At 40.7% G+C, this 15,109-nt stretch overlaps 1 protein-coding gene across 7 annotated transcripts in view; it reads right to left on the bottom strand.

Annotated features, from left to right (window-relative positions):
• Nucleotides 1-15,109, bottom strand: part of PIKFYVE (phosphoinositide kinase, FYVE-type zinc finger containing) — an 86,019-nt gene that overhangs the window by 69,927 nt on the left and 983 nt on the right. For 2 of the 7 annotated variants that reach the window (XM_053215703.1, XM_053215705.1), the window contains exons 1-5: nt 9,888-10,025; nt 6,257-6,437; nt 3,818-3,970; nt 3,520-3,555; nt 220-338 (exon numbers count right to left, since the gene is read on the bottom strand). In XM_053215703.1, coding sequence (XP_053071678.1) covers nt 220-338; nt 3,520-3,555; nt 3,818-3,970; nt 6,257-6,428 — 480 coding nt within the window. In that variant the 5' untranslated portion in view covers nt 6,429-6,437; nt 9,888-10,025. The other 5 variants (XM_053215709.1, XM_053215706.1, XM_053215707.1 and 2 more) reach the window with 5 other exon arrangements.

Raw genomic sequence — 15,109 nt, 5'->3', positions numbered from 1 at the left:
AAATAAATACCTCTTAAACAGAAAAGCACTAACTTAAAACAAAAAGCACCCCCCATAAAGGAGAAAAAAATTTATAAAATTAAGAATTTACACGTAAAAATACACATTCATAGCTGAAGGAAGTACTAACTGGACATTCTTTCAGGCGGCATTATGCCAGTTTTAGTGGGTATGGCATGAGGCCCATAGAAATATTTGATAAATGATCTTCTCAAGTACCTGGCTTTTCCCCTCCATGATTTCCTTGAGGCGTTTTAATACTGTGCTGAGGCTTCGAAGCTGAACAGCTGTACGAGGGTCATGACCTCCAAAGGCAGGCTCTGCTTTCCTTCTTGTGTCTGAGTCAGATTTACCAAAAAAAAAAAAAAAAAAAAAAAAAGCAACCTTGTTATTAGTCCTTACTGTCTATGCAAAAACAAGGCATATATGAAGATATATATGTGATGTATAGTGCCTTTTACTATTAACATAAATTTATGTTCTCCCAGCCAGTGATATGGATTGAGAGTTAAAACTAGTCTTTTTAGGGGGTGCCTAGGTGGCTCAGTCGATTAAGCATCCAACTTCGGCTCAGGTCATGATCTCACAGTACATGAGTTCAAGCCCCGTGTCGGGCTCCGTGCTGACAGCTCAGAGCCTGGAGCCAGCTTTTGATTCTGTGTCTCCTTCTCCCTCTGCCCCTTCCCTGCTCGTGCTCTGTCTCCCTCTCTCTCAAAAATAAGCAAACATTTAAAAAAAAAAAAAAAAAAACTAGTCTTTATAAAGGTAAGAGGCTGTTGGAAGTATTTCTTACTACCATGTAAAACATTGCTTCATAGGCAAGTAAGGGCTACCTAACACAAGCACTGTCTAAAAAGACCACTGAGAGTTTTGAGGCCTCTGCCAGATGTACTGCTTAAATGGCCCCAAAATTCATTAATGATTTATTGGGCTCTTTGGTCCCAAGCCATAATCAATACCGGCTACAAATTTAGCAGAAGAAAAGGTAACCCCTGTGAGTTAACCTAGCTTAGCCTCTATAGTCAAACAGTAAGCAACAGTCCAGTTCAGTCTACACACAAACCACCTAAGCCTCATTGAGCAGATGATCAGAAAGTTTAATAACCCAGCCCCCAAAGACTCTGACAGAGTTCAGAACATCCAGGGTGGTAACTTACCCACAAAAGTCCCTCCATCAAGTCTAAACAGATAAAAATGCCAAAGAATTGCTAGAACTCCAATCCTACCCTTTCCTGCCACCTCCTTAACCCTGCATCTCCAACTGGAAGGGATCACTTACACTTTAAATAGCAATACTTATGCCAGTCCTATCAATAGTAAAACAAACCCAAATTCAGTTTTGTAGCCAAAACGGGTATGCCCACCAAAGCTGTCATGTTATTTCATTTTGCGGCCAGATTACCACTGAAGCTACCACCTATTCCTGGCTCTGGCAGTTACAAAACCTAAGTCAAGCGAAGGTGGCTTGACAAAAAGGCTGACATCTCTGTTAGCTTAAACTCATTAACCTAATAACCTATGGCAGATCAGGATGGAAAATACACCACCTTAAATCTTCTCAAACTCACTTATTTGCTAGTTGCCTTAGCTGTTCTTTGTCTGGGCTGGATGGGACAGAAAGGATTACTAAGAAATGAGAGGTTGGCCTCTAAACTGACAAAGAACTCCAAAGACAACTGAATCACAGAAGTGATTATTGAAACTGTACCTGTTAGAAAACTTAAAAACTTTACCTTTCTATAAATAGTATTACCCTAATTTCAGCAGATAACTCAGATGTGTTGTTACTAGAATAAAAGGTACAAGTATTAGAATGACCAAAATTTTGAATATCACAATAAAAAGCAACTCTCCGTAATTTGAGTTGAAAAAAGAGGCAGACGAAGCTGTTAGAATTCCAATAGCTGTGCTCCCATGCAGGAACAACAAATAATCGTGAAGCCCCTTCTAGCTGCTTAGAGGTATAAGAGAGTACTAATAGCATCATTCACTGGAGAAGGAAGAGCGGCACTGTTCCTGGAACCAACAGAATCACAGGTATCCGATGGAGGTGACAGAGATCTGAGAGGAAATCTGGTCTAGCACTCTGCCCTAAATAACCTTAGTTGTTTCTCCTGTAAAATGGATATTGCATAATTAAATGACTTTCCTAAAGTCACATAGCAAGTAAATTGTGGAATTGCAGCCTTTTGTTAGAAAAAGGAACTTGAGGGCACCTGGGTGGCTCAGTTGGTGAAGTGTCTGACTTCAAATCAGGGCATGATCTCACAGTTCGTGAGTCCAAGCCCCACATGGGGCTCTCTGCTGTCAGTGCAGATCCCGCTTCAGATCGTCTGGCCCCCACTCTCTCTGCCCCTCCCCACTCATGTTCGTTTTCTCCCTCTCTCTCTCTCTCTCTCAAAAATAAGCAAACATTTAAAAAAGAGAGAGAAAGAAAGAAAAATGAACTTGATCGGTCAGTCTCAGGCTTCTGAAGCTTAAATGCTTCTAGCAGCTAAGGTACAATCAAAGAATCAAACGGAGTTGAAAGAAAGTAAGGAGTAGTGGGGACTGCAGCAAACTAGACATTACAAGCTCCACCTTGTGATATTTAAATTCAAGTTCATCAAAACACCATGACAAGGTGTGGTAGGCTGTCAGTTTGTAACCCCTAAGAGATTAGATTCTAGCCCAACTCCTCAATTTGACAAATAAAGAAATTCTATGCTTAATTCAGCATAGGATTTAGTCAGACCCCTCCACAAAAACAGTAGTGTTGCCAGAGGTCAGGTTCAAAAGCAAAGGAGCTTACTGAGCTTAAAGGTTAAAGTAAGGATGGCCTCCTTTCTCTCTCCCCCACTTCCCACCTTCTGATTCTTCCTTCCAAGTGGCTGATGTAACCCAGGCAGAGGCTCACTGCTCTGGGAAACCTGCAGTGGTGATGCAGCCCGCCCCACTCCAGTCCTTAGGAGGTCGTAAACTGAATCTGAACTAGCTAGAAGAGCTCTCTCGCCAACCACCATTACCTGTGCCTGCCCACTTTTCACTGGAGGATCTCACGGGGAAGACTGGCCAGACAAGACAAGATCTGGTGTTCAGGGACACTTGACTTCCAATGCTGCCCCCCCTCTATTATGTCACCTCTCACTGCCTTTCTTTTGCCCCCTTGAGCTGGGCAAGCCACTGTGCTGAGTTTAATAATCTAACAGAAACTGATTAACATAGAACTCTAACATAGAATCTAACATAGAACTGACTTTGTCTAGTCTCTCATTCAGACACTGATCCCCAGCCTATACTCATCAGAAAAGCATGAAAATGAAGGAGATGACTACAGTAGACCAGGACAGAGAACAAACAGGCAAGAGCTCAGCTTATCCAGCCACAATGACAGTCCGCATCCCAACAAGGACAGAAGGACAAGAGCAAGGGGCAGCCCACTAACGGAGTTGAGAGTTCTGCAGCCAGAGGCATGCACACCACATTACACCAGCCATCCCAAGAACAGATGCAGAATTAATTCACAAAGTTGAAACTAACCTGTATTCTCCTGGGGATGTTGCAAACTGTTTTCTTCTGAAACCCAAGCAAGTAATTAATCAAAAAGACAGTCAAGATATCTGTGCTTGGCCTAAGTTAAAATTTAACAAAATGCTTAATAATTTTTTTTTTCGGTATCAACAAATTCTTTCACTATCTAGGTAACAGTTTCATGAATTCTGAAGAGCACCTGACTATTCCAAACAGCAGAAAAGTTAAGTCACTAAATAACCTGGGAAACACAATGTCTAGAAAAATCTAACACACAGAAAGGAATGAAATAAGAACACTGTCTCACCTAATACTGCTGAAGATCGCCGCTGGAGTTCCTCATTAAGCTGTTTTTTATAAGGTGTAGGTGACCTCACAGACTGTGTTCTTGAAGGGAGCTGAGGGCTGGCCCAACTTCCACTTAAAGACGGCTGCTCTCCCTGGCCCCCTTCCACTCTCTCTGTAGCAAAGGAAAGCTTGGCATTATTTGCAAAACTAAGACTCAGAGTTCAGCAAAGAGAAGGAATAGATAAAACTGCTCTGAAGATAATGTATATATGTAATATATGCATAACTAAAAATTAGCTTAAAAAAAAGATATTCAAGAAAGTGGCAAAATTATGGGCCAATATTTCTTCCTTGGCATGTGATCTTCAGTTTGTTTCACTTTTTCATTAGAAGTACCTTGAGCATATTAAAGGAAATAGAATGTAAGCTTCACACAAAGGCGAAAATTTTTTTTATCTGCTTTGTTTATGGGATAGATCCCATGCACTATTAAAACAGTGCAACAGTGGATAATAGGTACTCAATAAACATTTGCTGAATAAACAAAAAGATTATTGTCTTATGATGACTAAATATAATGTGTAATCCCACATGAGATCCTGGAACAGAAAAAGGACTTTAGGTAGAAACTGAAGAATGAATAAAACACATACTTTAGTTTATAATACTGTGTCAATAATGGTTCATTAATTGTAATAAGTGCACTATACTAACGTGAGATGTTAATAACAGGGAAAACTGGGTGTGGGGGTATATGAGAATCCTGTACCATCTTCCCAATTTTTCTGTAAATCTAAAAGCAAACAATAAAATTTTTCTAAAAAGTCATTACCTTAAAAATGGACTAACAGGAGGAGATTTCATAGAACTTTAAATTGACTACTAATAAAAGTCAGTTAATACTGGAGCACCTGGGTTGGCACAGTCAGTTCCAACTCTTGGTTTTGGCTCAGGTCATGATCTCACAAGTTCATGGGATCAAGTCCCCTGTCAGGCTCTGTGCTGACAGTGCTGAGCCTGCTGGGATTCTCGTTCTCCTTCTCTCCTCTGCCCCTCCCCTGCTCTCTGAATGAATGAATAAATAAACAAACTTAAAAAAAAAAAAAGTCTGTTAATACTATTAAAATTTCTTCTGAACTAATTAAACTATTAACCCTCAAGTTCCTTACAAGAGGGATTACTTTCTAATGCATTTCAAATAATACAGCCAAATATAAAGCAGAGATAATAGGCCATATTTTTTTAAATTTTTCTTTTAATGTTTATTTACTTAATTTGAGTGACAGAGAGAGAAAGAAAACACCAGCAGAGAAAGTGAGAATCCCAAGCAGACTCCATGCTGGCAGTGCGGAGCCCAACGCAGGGCTCCAACTCAGGAACCGTGAGATCATGACTTAGGCTGAAGTCAAGAGTCAGATGTTTAACTGAATGACCCACCCAAGGCGCCCCTATTTTTTAAAATTTTTCTTCCAGGTAAAAAATACCTTACTTCAAAAGAGCTCACTTAAAAAGTACTTTTTCCCTTCTAGTTATGGCATGAACAAGTCATGGATATAAAAGATACAGCATAGGGAATATAGTCAATGGTACTGCAGTAAAGCTGTATGGTGACAGATGACAGCTACACTTGGGGGAGCGGGGCATAATGTATAGACTTGTCAAAATCACTATGTTGTACACCTGAGACTAATGTAACATTAGGTGTCAGCTATACTTTAATTAAAGAAATAAAAATAAGCAAGATCCCAATTAAGGAACAGTTTGTAAAATATTTGGCGTGTTCTCTACAAAAATGTCCATCTCACAAGACAGAGAATAGGAGACAAAAGATAGATGAAAACTATATGCAGTATGTAATCCTGGACCTGACCCTGGAATGGAAGTTTTGAGGGCAATGCATTTGTTTGGAATAGACTGTTGATTAAATAAAAGTCCTGCATGATGTTAAATTTCCTTATATAAATAGGTAAAAAGTATCTTTTCACTTGATATTATTACACTTACATCTTAATCTAACAGGTTTAAGTCAAAAAGTGTGCTAACAGTTTCAATTTTGGAAAAATAGGAATCTTTCCTCCCAGGTGCTGAGTCTTCTAGTTTTATGGCTTTAATTAAAATCTTTTGGCTATTTACCCCCATAAAAACAAAGTCCATTCTGTGAACTTAAGAAAGTTGAACATATTAAGAAAGGAGAAAAAAAAATGCTACCTTCAAAGAGGGATCTCCTTTTAACATTATTTTTCAATTCAGATCTTCAGTTACCAATAACTAATAAGATTACAGGGAAAATTCTAGCTTTCTTCTCTTGAGCAGCAAACCCCAGTGACCGATGATTAAAGCTATCTCCTTGTTGATATTTCACATTCTTGCAAAGACACAGCATGAAAGCTGAGCTGAACAAGAGAATTTTAGAAAATCAAAATTACAGGTTCTCTGATCCGTTAAGAACAAGTCTTACCTTTGTTAAATCGAAAGAGATTTACAAAAGAACTATACGCTGATTTAAAAGGAGGTTCGTCCTGATCAGGAGTCAAAGGTTTAAAGTGTGTGAGATGAGAAGGACTAGTAGGAGATCGAGGCAAATCATTAGCAGAGTCCAATGTTGGGGAAGTCTTATCATCTGTGGCCATTTCATGAGTCTAAAAAACAAAAGATAGGAGTTCCTAAGGAAGCCCAAAATTTGATTCCAAACAGCATACCTAAATATCTGGAAATCTGACTCTGAAAACTCTGATCTCCGAAACCAAAGAGTAAATAAATCTAGTTTAGTATATATTGCAAATTAAGGCTTAAAAACACTGCAGTCTAGATCATAAGGAAGGGTGTCAGACAACTGAAACTACGATTACACAGCCAATCTAATTTTCAACATTGCTATTTAATCTACAGAAAATATAAAAATTATTAGTAATTTGGAGGTAAGGTACAAATGTGAGCAGGAAAAAAGAAATAAAAAGCATTTTCACATAATTTATATCTTTTCCATTTTAACATTTTTTTTGGAAAAAGAGATAACTCAACAGCTGTTTAAAGTTATAAGGAAAACTGGTTTTACACAACCATATTAATTCCTCAAAAAAAATTTTTAATTTATTTCAATTTTTCTTTTAAAAATATAAAACATAAATATTTCCAAGAAAAGAAAATGAAACAGTCATCCCTTAATGACATTTCTGTACAACCTCAAAGATTTCTTCAAACTGTGCCTCATCTCCTCAAGAACTATTCAAATCAACAAGCTGTTCCTGTCATCTCTCCTCCTAGGCACGTGAATCTGGTTTTTCTCCTTTTAAGCATAACCTCATATAGACATTAAAATGAAGATCTTAAAGAGCTTTTTTTTTTAAATAACCAAAAATGATAGTTCAACCAAAGTAGTAAAGGTAAGCACATCACCAGATGGAGGGTAGAGAAAAACACTGATGTCTCTTTAACACTTCAAATTAATGACAACCATGAACTATGCATAACTGTAGTCATTAAAGTACTACAGATGACTTTTGATTTTTGTCATCTACTTTATATCTTACAAAGAGGACATCACACTCCCACAAAACACTTTTCAGTTTCAAAATCGTATCTACCACCTTGTTTTAATTTCACAAAAATCCTGGAAAGCGCACAGAGCTGGCCTTACTACACTTTGCCTTTGAGGCAACCAATGCACACTGAACCTAAAGTGACTTTCCTGAGGGTCACACAACTCGTCAGTCAGTGGTAGAACTGTAATTACACCCCAAGTTTTATCCCAGAATTCCTCTTTAGATCGAAATTATTATTGTAGCTCTTCACAGACTTCAATTCCAGCCTATCTAAATTCCTGATTAATAATTTAATTGATTAAAGCAGAAATGAAACCATGGACTTGAACATGATTTGGCAATAAATGTTTATTGGTATGGGGGGGGGAGTAGAGGAGGAAGAAAAAGAGGAAGGAGTGTTGAGGAAAAGGAGGAAGGAGAGAGATGGAGAAGAGAGAGGAAGGAGGGAGAAAGGAGGAGAGGGTGGGAGGGAGTGAGACAGAAAGGGTCTCTAATACCACCTTCTATTGGGGAGAATAGTCAACAATTCTAAATCATCATGACAATCCATATTCCAGCATAAAAGATTCTGAAGCAAGCTGCTAAACGAATTCGTGTCAACTCAAAATGGGGGGGGGGGGGGGAAGGGGGAAGAAGGGGAAGAAAAAAGAGTACTAAAGACAAAGGATTGTGTGATTGCAACAACCACCCTCAGGCTTGGAAAAACAGTCCACATTCTACTGTGACATAAGTAGCATCTGAAGCAGAGTTAGCAATCTGCATGAAGAATCTCAGCGTTACTACTGAGGGTCACCCATATACAAAACTATTAATAAGCTTTGGAGATGCGAGCATAAAAATTACCACGAAAACGCTCAGCAAGTGCAGTCTCTGAAACATAAACACAATCACATAGCTAATCTTAACAATTTCATAATGACACCAGGATCTTGAAAAAACTGCCTTACAACTCTTATTCTCTGGCAGCTTAATTACTGTCTGGGATATAAACTAGGCCTCCTTGCTGACAGGCAATTAGAAATATTAACCTGGCCTTCCAAATGCCAGTACTTTGCCTCTTATTTGAAGGCTACCCCACCACACACTATCTCGGTGATGAAGCCAATGTGAAGGCTAATCAGGTATTACATGTAGAACACAGGCCAGATCCACTAGCCAATTTCAAAATATAGTGGATGAAAAAATCCAAGTATCAGCTGAATAATTTCTAAATACAGTTTTTAAAAATACTCAAGACATATCTAATAATGCAGGCCAGCTGAATACTAGAATTGTCAGTTTCCATCAACAAAGATTTTGTTGTTCAATTTTTTACCAACATGCCAACAGAAACACTAAAGGAAGACCACAACGTGATCCACATTACTCTTCCCAGAAAACAGAAAATGGGAGCCCACAGCAAAAGAAAAAGGGAAAGTTGTTTTGCTCCACAGAACAGATCACCTGCCCAATCTTTGTCAAAAGCCCAAACCCAACCAAAACAAACAAACAAACAACTAAGGTTATTTTTGAATCCTGATAGAATGAAAGTTTTGGAGTGGCAGAAAAGGAGATTCAAATAAGTTTGAAATAAGAGAGTGCAAAACCAAACCACTACCTCTGGTTTTAAAACAGAGCATGCACTGAATCAATAAATGATAATTTAACACATACCTACACATCTCTGATAAACATAAATAACTTGCTTTCTACAGAATTCTAGCACTTCTCATATCTCTCGAATATCTTAAAAATAATCTCTATATTGGACATATCTTAATTCTCTAAAAACATCCATCGCATTTCATCCTCACCCTTTTGCTGGGAACATTATAAGCAAAGGTAAAATACTAAATGGGAAATCAAGTCTCCTCCTCAAGAGACTTTGAAACATAGGTAGTAATGGGATGGACTCAAGTAGAAGAAACAAATATTTTTAAAGAGGTCTGTTCATATTTGAAAACCCACTACTGGTGTCGTTTTCTGCAGCTCAAGAACTTTCTTTTTCAGTCTACGGATGCACCTCTGACACAAAGACTAGGAGCTGATCCATCAGAGGAGGAGGAGGAACGGGACTGTGCACCTCCGAAATAAGCTGAGAGACGTGGGACAAGAGAGGGGCAAGAGAACTTCAAATGTTTCCAAGGAAACCTCTTCAAGAACAGCCGCACCCGGCTCCCAGACCAGGGGCAACCGGGGAATCGGGGAGCCGGCTTGCTGCGGGTACCGGTTCTCTGCCCTTCGTTGCCCAGCCTCGGCCACAGTCCGGCCTCCAGCCACGGTGGTGAAGCTTCAGCTCTCGCCTTCACTTCAGCCTTCCCCGCCTTCACTTCAGCCTTCCCCTCGGCTCTGGCCCCGGAGCTCCCCAAACCGGCCTTCTTCCTCTCAGCGCCAGCCGGCCGCGCGCCAGGCCCCCTCCCTTACCTGCGCCTCCCGCCTGGGCCCCGCCGGCCACCCTCCACCCCGGTCGCCGCTTCACCCCGTTCAGGCGCGGAAAGCCAGCTCCGGAGCGCAGCGACGGGGGTACTCGGGCCGCCGGCGGTTGCTGCAGGAAGCAAAGCCACTTACATGGTTGATGCGGCTTCTCCCTTCCCCCGAAGGCTCCGCCCCCTGTCCCTCCTTCTCTCCAATCCGCAATTCTCCCGGCCGCCGGCCCCGCCCTCTTCTTCCCGTCCGCGCCACGTTTGGATCAGACGCCCAGGCAAAAAGAGTCGAGTTCAGATAGAGTCGTCCTCGACAGCTTGGCTGGTTAGGCCGCCTCCTCCTTCCCAGAGGAAGGCAGGGCGACTGCATGCGTGAGTATCACGCGTGTCGGGTCACCGGACGGGTGCTGGCTGGGCCACCGCGGTTACCGTATGTGTTCGATGACATGGGCTCTCGTAATATGTTACCGCGCTCAGCGTTCCTAGGGACTGACACTCAGGAGAGCGACGACTGTTGTCACACTTAAGTGACTCCGTCAATAACTGGCCAGGTGACCTTAAGCAAATTACTAACTTCCTTAGGCCCCTGCCCTCTTAACTGTAAAATGGGGCTGATAACAATACCCACTTCACGGACAGTTTTTTTGAAGATTAAGGAAAACATGGCACGTAAAGCCTTTGGCACAGCGCCTTACCCAGAGTAAGTCATGGGAGCTCTACAGCTAGTGTTTTCATTCAGGTTGTGTGTTGCCAAGACTGGGTGCCAAGAAAATTACCAAGCCTGGTCTTGCTCAGCCTGGCTAGCATTAATCCATCTTTTTGTCCTGCTGTGAGCGTTGTGCCCTTAGCTGAAGACAACACGCCAAAACCTGCTGACCCCAACGGTGGGACTTGGCAGGGAGGTCAGAAAGTTAATGAAACCCAAAGTGAGGTGCTATTTTAATTCAATTCTCCAGGCCCTTTCCTCAAGAGTTTTGGCAAATCCCTACCCAGTTTTCCTCGAGTTGCCCTCCTCAGCGGATGGAGAATGGCGTCAAAACCTGAAGGCTGATACCACTACAGGGAAATCCCGATCACCATCCTCAGCTGGGTCCCTCGGCAATCATCCTCAGAGTGGGTAGTCTGCTCCCTCTCCCCTCCGTCACTACTGTTCCACAACACACCATTCCTTGTGCCCCATTACCTTGACTATTGATCTCAGCAGAGAATCTCACCTACCTGAGTCAAAAGGCACAAGCTATTGGGTGTGACCTCTAACAAACCTCCCACATATTTATGATTCTGAGTCTATTATTATGATGGTACTATGCTTATATTCCTTCCTGTATTATATATTAGTTGTATTTGTACTGAAAATAGCTTTTCCTTTTCTTCTTTTTTATATTGATTCGTATTGTTCAATTCATTAAACAAGGAGGCCATCAGGCCATTAGTCTGAGACTTTTTTTCTTTTTTTTTTTTTTAGAGAAAGAAAGAGAATGCCCATGTGTTGGGGAGGGGCTGATGAAGTGAGAGAGAATGCGAAGCAGGCCCCAGTGCAGAACCGAACTCGGGGCTCAATTCCAGGACCCTGGGATCATGACCTGAGTAGAAATCAAGAGTGGGATGCCCAACCAACCTAGGAGGCCCCAGAATGAGATGGTTCTAATGATTTAGGCTACCAAAACCGAAGCCTAGAATGCCTCAAAAGTTATGAATTTGAAACCTAAGGACAACCAATCACCAACAGCCACCTAGGCTTTCCTAAATACGCAACCGCCTAAGATGTGGTCAGTCAAATAATGTTCTTGCTTTGCTTCTGCCTCTACAAGTCTTTCCCCTAGCTCCTGTCAGTGGAGTGCTTCCGATCATTTCACATTTGGCAATGTCCCATTCCTGCTCAAATAAACTCTTAGAAATTTTAATATGCCTCAGTTTATCTTTTAACAGTATCAGTACAGACTTGTGTTTTTTTTTACACTGTTATAATTCATTACTGCCACCACTCTTTTTGATAGTCAAGTTGTCCCTAATTTGCCCAGTGAGAGCCCCTTCAAGCAGCTCCTGTGTATATTTGACATGCCTTCATCACTTTTTGAGCACTTCCTTACTTTTTTACCCAATAAAATATGCCAGACTAATCTTGAACTATCCTTGATCTAAAATTAGTTCTGTAAGGATCCCTGATTCTCTTTAGTAAGAACACAAAGATATTTTTAAAAATCATGAAATTCAGGGGCACCTGGGTAGCTCAGTGGGTTGAGCTTCTGACTTCAACTCAGGTCATGATCTTGCATTTCATGAGTTCAAGCCCCGCGTCGGGCTCTGTGATGACAGTTCAGAACCTGGAGCCTGCTTCAGATTCTGTGTCCCCCCTCTCTCTCTGCCCCTCCCCTGCTCATGCTCCCTCTCCTTCTCTCTCTCAAAAATAAATAAACATTTAAAAAAAATCATGAAATTCAGTTCTGGCTAGGAAGTAATGAAAGTGGCACTCACATTCACTGCACATGAAAACATAAATACGTATATCCCGGGGCGCCTGGGTGGCTCAGTCGGTTAAGCATCCGACTTCAGCTCAGGTCACGATCTCACGGTCCGTGAGTTCAAGCCCCGCGTCGGGCTCTGGGCTGATGGCTCGGAGCCTGGAGCCTGCTTCCGATTCTGTGTCTCCCTCTCTCTCTGCCCCTCCCCCGTTCATGCTCTGTCTCTCTCTGTCCCAAAAATAAATAAATGTTGAAAAAAAAATTAAAAAATAAATAAATAAAAAAATAAAAAATAAATACTATTTAAAAAAAAAAATAGGTATATCCCTCCTAGAAAATGCTTTGACAGATGTAACAAGTGCCTTTAAAATGTTCATACTCCTTGATCCAACAATTACAATTCTATCAGTCGTGCCTAAGGAACGGAGTCGAGTACAAAGTATAGCTAAATATGTTTTTCACAATTATTCAAAACAGTAGTAAATAAAGAAGGAAACAAATTTCCAATGAATACAAATAACATGAAAGTAATATAGTCAAATGATGGGCAATTAGGCAATCATTAAAAATTATGCCAAGACTTTCTAGAGCATTCTTCATTTCATGATCAATCTTCTTGAAAAAGTTTTGTCTCCCTTCCCTCACCTCCCTTTCAAACTTCAATCCTCTATAGTAAGGCTTCTATCAGAATCATTCTGATAGATTTATGCTTCTTAAGGTGCATTCGTGAGGTCTTCCCACTTGCTAAAATTAATTTCAGGCTTTGTCTTCCTTGCCCTCTCTGTAGTACCCCCTCCTTTTTAGAAACTTTCTCTTTGTTTCCCATCAGTCTGTGCTGATTTTTCTACCACCTCCTAGATAATCCTTGCCATTGTCTTCTGGGGGCCACTTTTCCTCCACTTAGCTGTTAAAGGTATTGAGTATTCCACAGAATTCTCACTGAGGTAGACTTTTCTTCTTACTGTATACTTCTAGTTTATGACTAAATTCTATGGCTTCTTAAATTCTATGGCTTCCACTATCAACACATGCTTGTTCGTTTGCTAGGGCTGCCATACCAAAATGCCACAGATCGGGTGACTTAAACAACAGAAATTTACTTCTCACAGTTCTGGAGGTTGGAAGTCCAAGATCAAGGTGCCTGCAAGGGTTACTTTCTCCTGAGGCCTCTGTCATTGGTTGCAAATAAATGGCCACCCTCTTGCAGCCTCTTGACATGATCATCCCTCCGTGCATGCACATGTGTCCCAACTTCCTCTTCTTATAAAGACACTAGTCCAGGGGCGCCTGGGTGGCTCAGTTGGTGAAGCATCTGACGTCTGACTCTTGATTTTGGCTCAGGTCATGATCTCATGGTTTGTGGGTTCAAGCTCCATGCCAGGCTCTGCACTGATAGTGCTCTATGATAGTGCTCTAATACACACACACTCTCTCTCTCTCTCTCTCTCTCTCTCTCTGCCCCTCCCCCCTCAAAATAAATAAACTTTAAAAAAAACACTAGTCAGATTGGATTAGGGTCCACCAATATCACTTCACTTAACCTTAATTACCTCTTTAAAGGTCCTCTTTCCCAACACAGTCAGGTTCTGAGGTACTAGGGATCAGTGCTACAACATACGAATTTGAGGGAAAGAAGGACACACACTTTAGCCCATAACAATGCTAAAGAGTCTCAGATTTCTCTCTCTAGCCCAGACACCCCTCGTGAACTGCAGATGCAGCTAAATGCCTCCATAACATCTCTATCTGGCTGTCCCACAGGCATCTCAGATTTAACACATCTTAAACTCAACTCATGAAAATCTGTGACTCTGTCTGTATTTGTTGAAGGGCACCCTGTCACCCAAACCCCATGCCCAGAGATCACCTTTACTGTCCTTTCTCCCATAATCTTCATGGCCAATAAATGTCAATAAAGTGAATTTCCACAAGGTAGAATGTTTCACTGCATTTTTTTTTTAGATCCTCAAAATGAAAACACAAACGCCTTAGACTATTTCTGACAATCCTGTTATCTGGATGAGTGTCTCATAACCAAATACTGACAGAAATTTCATAGCCCATGTTTCTATTTGTGTGTACAACAGTAAATAGGACCAGCTCCTATTAAAATATCCAGATTTTTTCATTGGCCAAATGAAAAACAAATGATGTCAAGGCATGCAATATTAACAAAACAGAAAAATGGTGTGCTAAATGAATTCTCACACGACACCCAGAATAGGCAAGCTAAATTCAAAACAGCAAGAATGTAAGCAAACATCATGTGTTACGTTTAGTTAATGTTGTCAATGGGTAATGTATTATCTTATAGTTTTGTTTCTAGTCATTTTGTCTATAAATTTATTTTTTAGTTGTATAAGAGCTATCAGCATAAGGAGCATATATATACCTAGTTTTGCATATACATATATGCAGTAAAAAAATCAATTCTAGGGATCTACAAGAAAATATTTTCAATGAAAAAGGAGTCCCTGTGTTATTGGCTTAGGAAACACTGTTTTAGGATGCTGAGATTCCCATCCATAAGTGTCCCACAGTGGCTCAGAGCCAAATTTGCAGCCCATCTCCAGAAGTGTTTAGGATTTGATGGAATACATTTTGTGATTCAATTCATCTTGGTTCTGTATAATTTCCTATATGTATTCTATCTTTTCCTCGTTTTCCTCACATATATTCAATGTGTTTTATCGTGCTATATTGTGTTATTTTGAAGGCTTCCCTAAATCCTTTCTGAAACAAGAAAGAATATACTTTTAGTAGTAGGCAAAGGGTGAACCTGATATAAAATGAGAGTAAGTTTACAATCTCAGGTGACTTTGGGTCTCAGATTCTAGATGAAAATACAAGCTTATATACCTCTATAATCATTTCTACAAGAATAAATGGAGGTAACTGCTACTTT

This window comes from Acinonyx jubatus, chromosome C1 (assembly GCF_027475565.1).
Source record: "Acinonyx jubatus isolate Ajub_Pintada_27869175 chromosome C1, VMU_Ajub_asm_v1.0, whole genome shotgun sequence".
Classification (NCBI taxonomy): domain Eukaryota; kingdom Metazoa; phylum Chordata; class Mammalia; order Carnivora; family Felidae; genus Acinonyx; species Acinonyx jubatus.
Note: the sequence above shows the minus strand (reverse complement) of the source record. Positions and strands in the feature narration are given on the sequence as shown.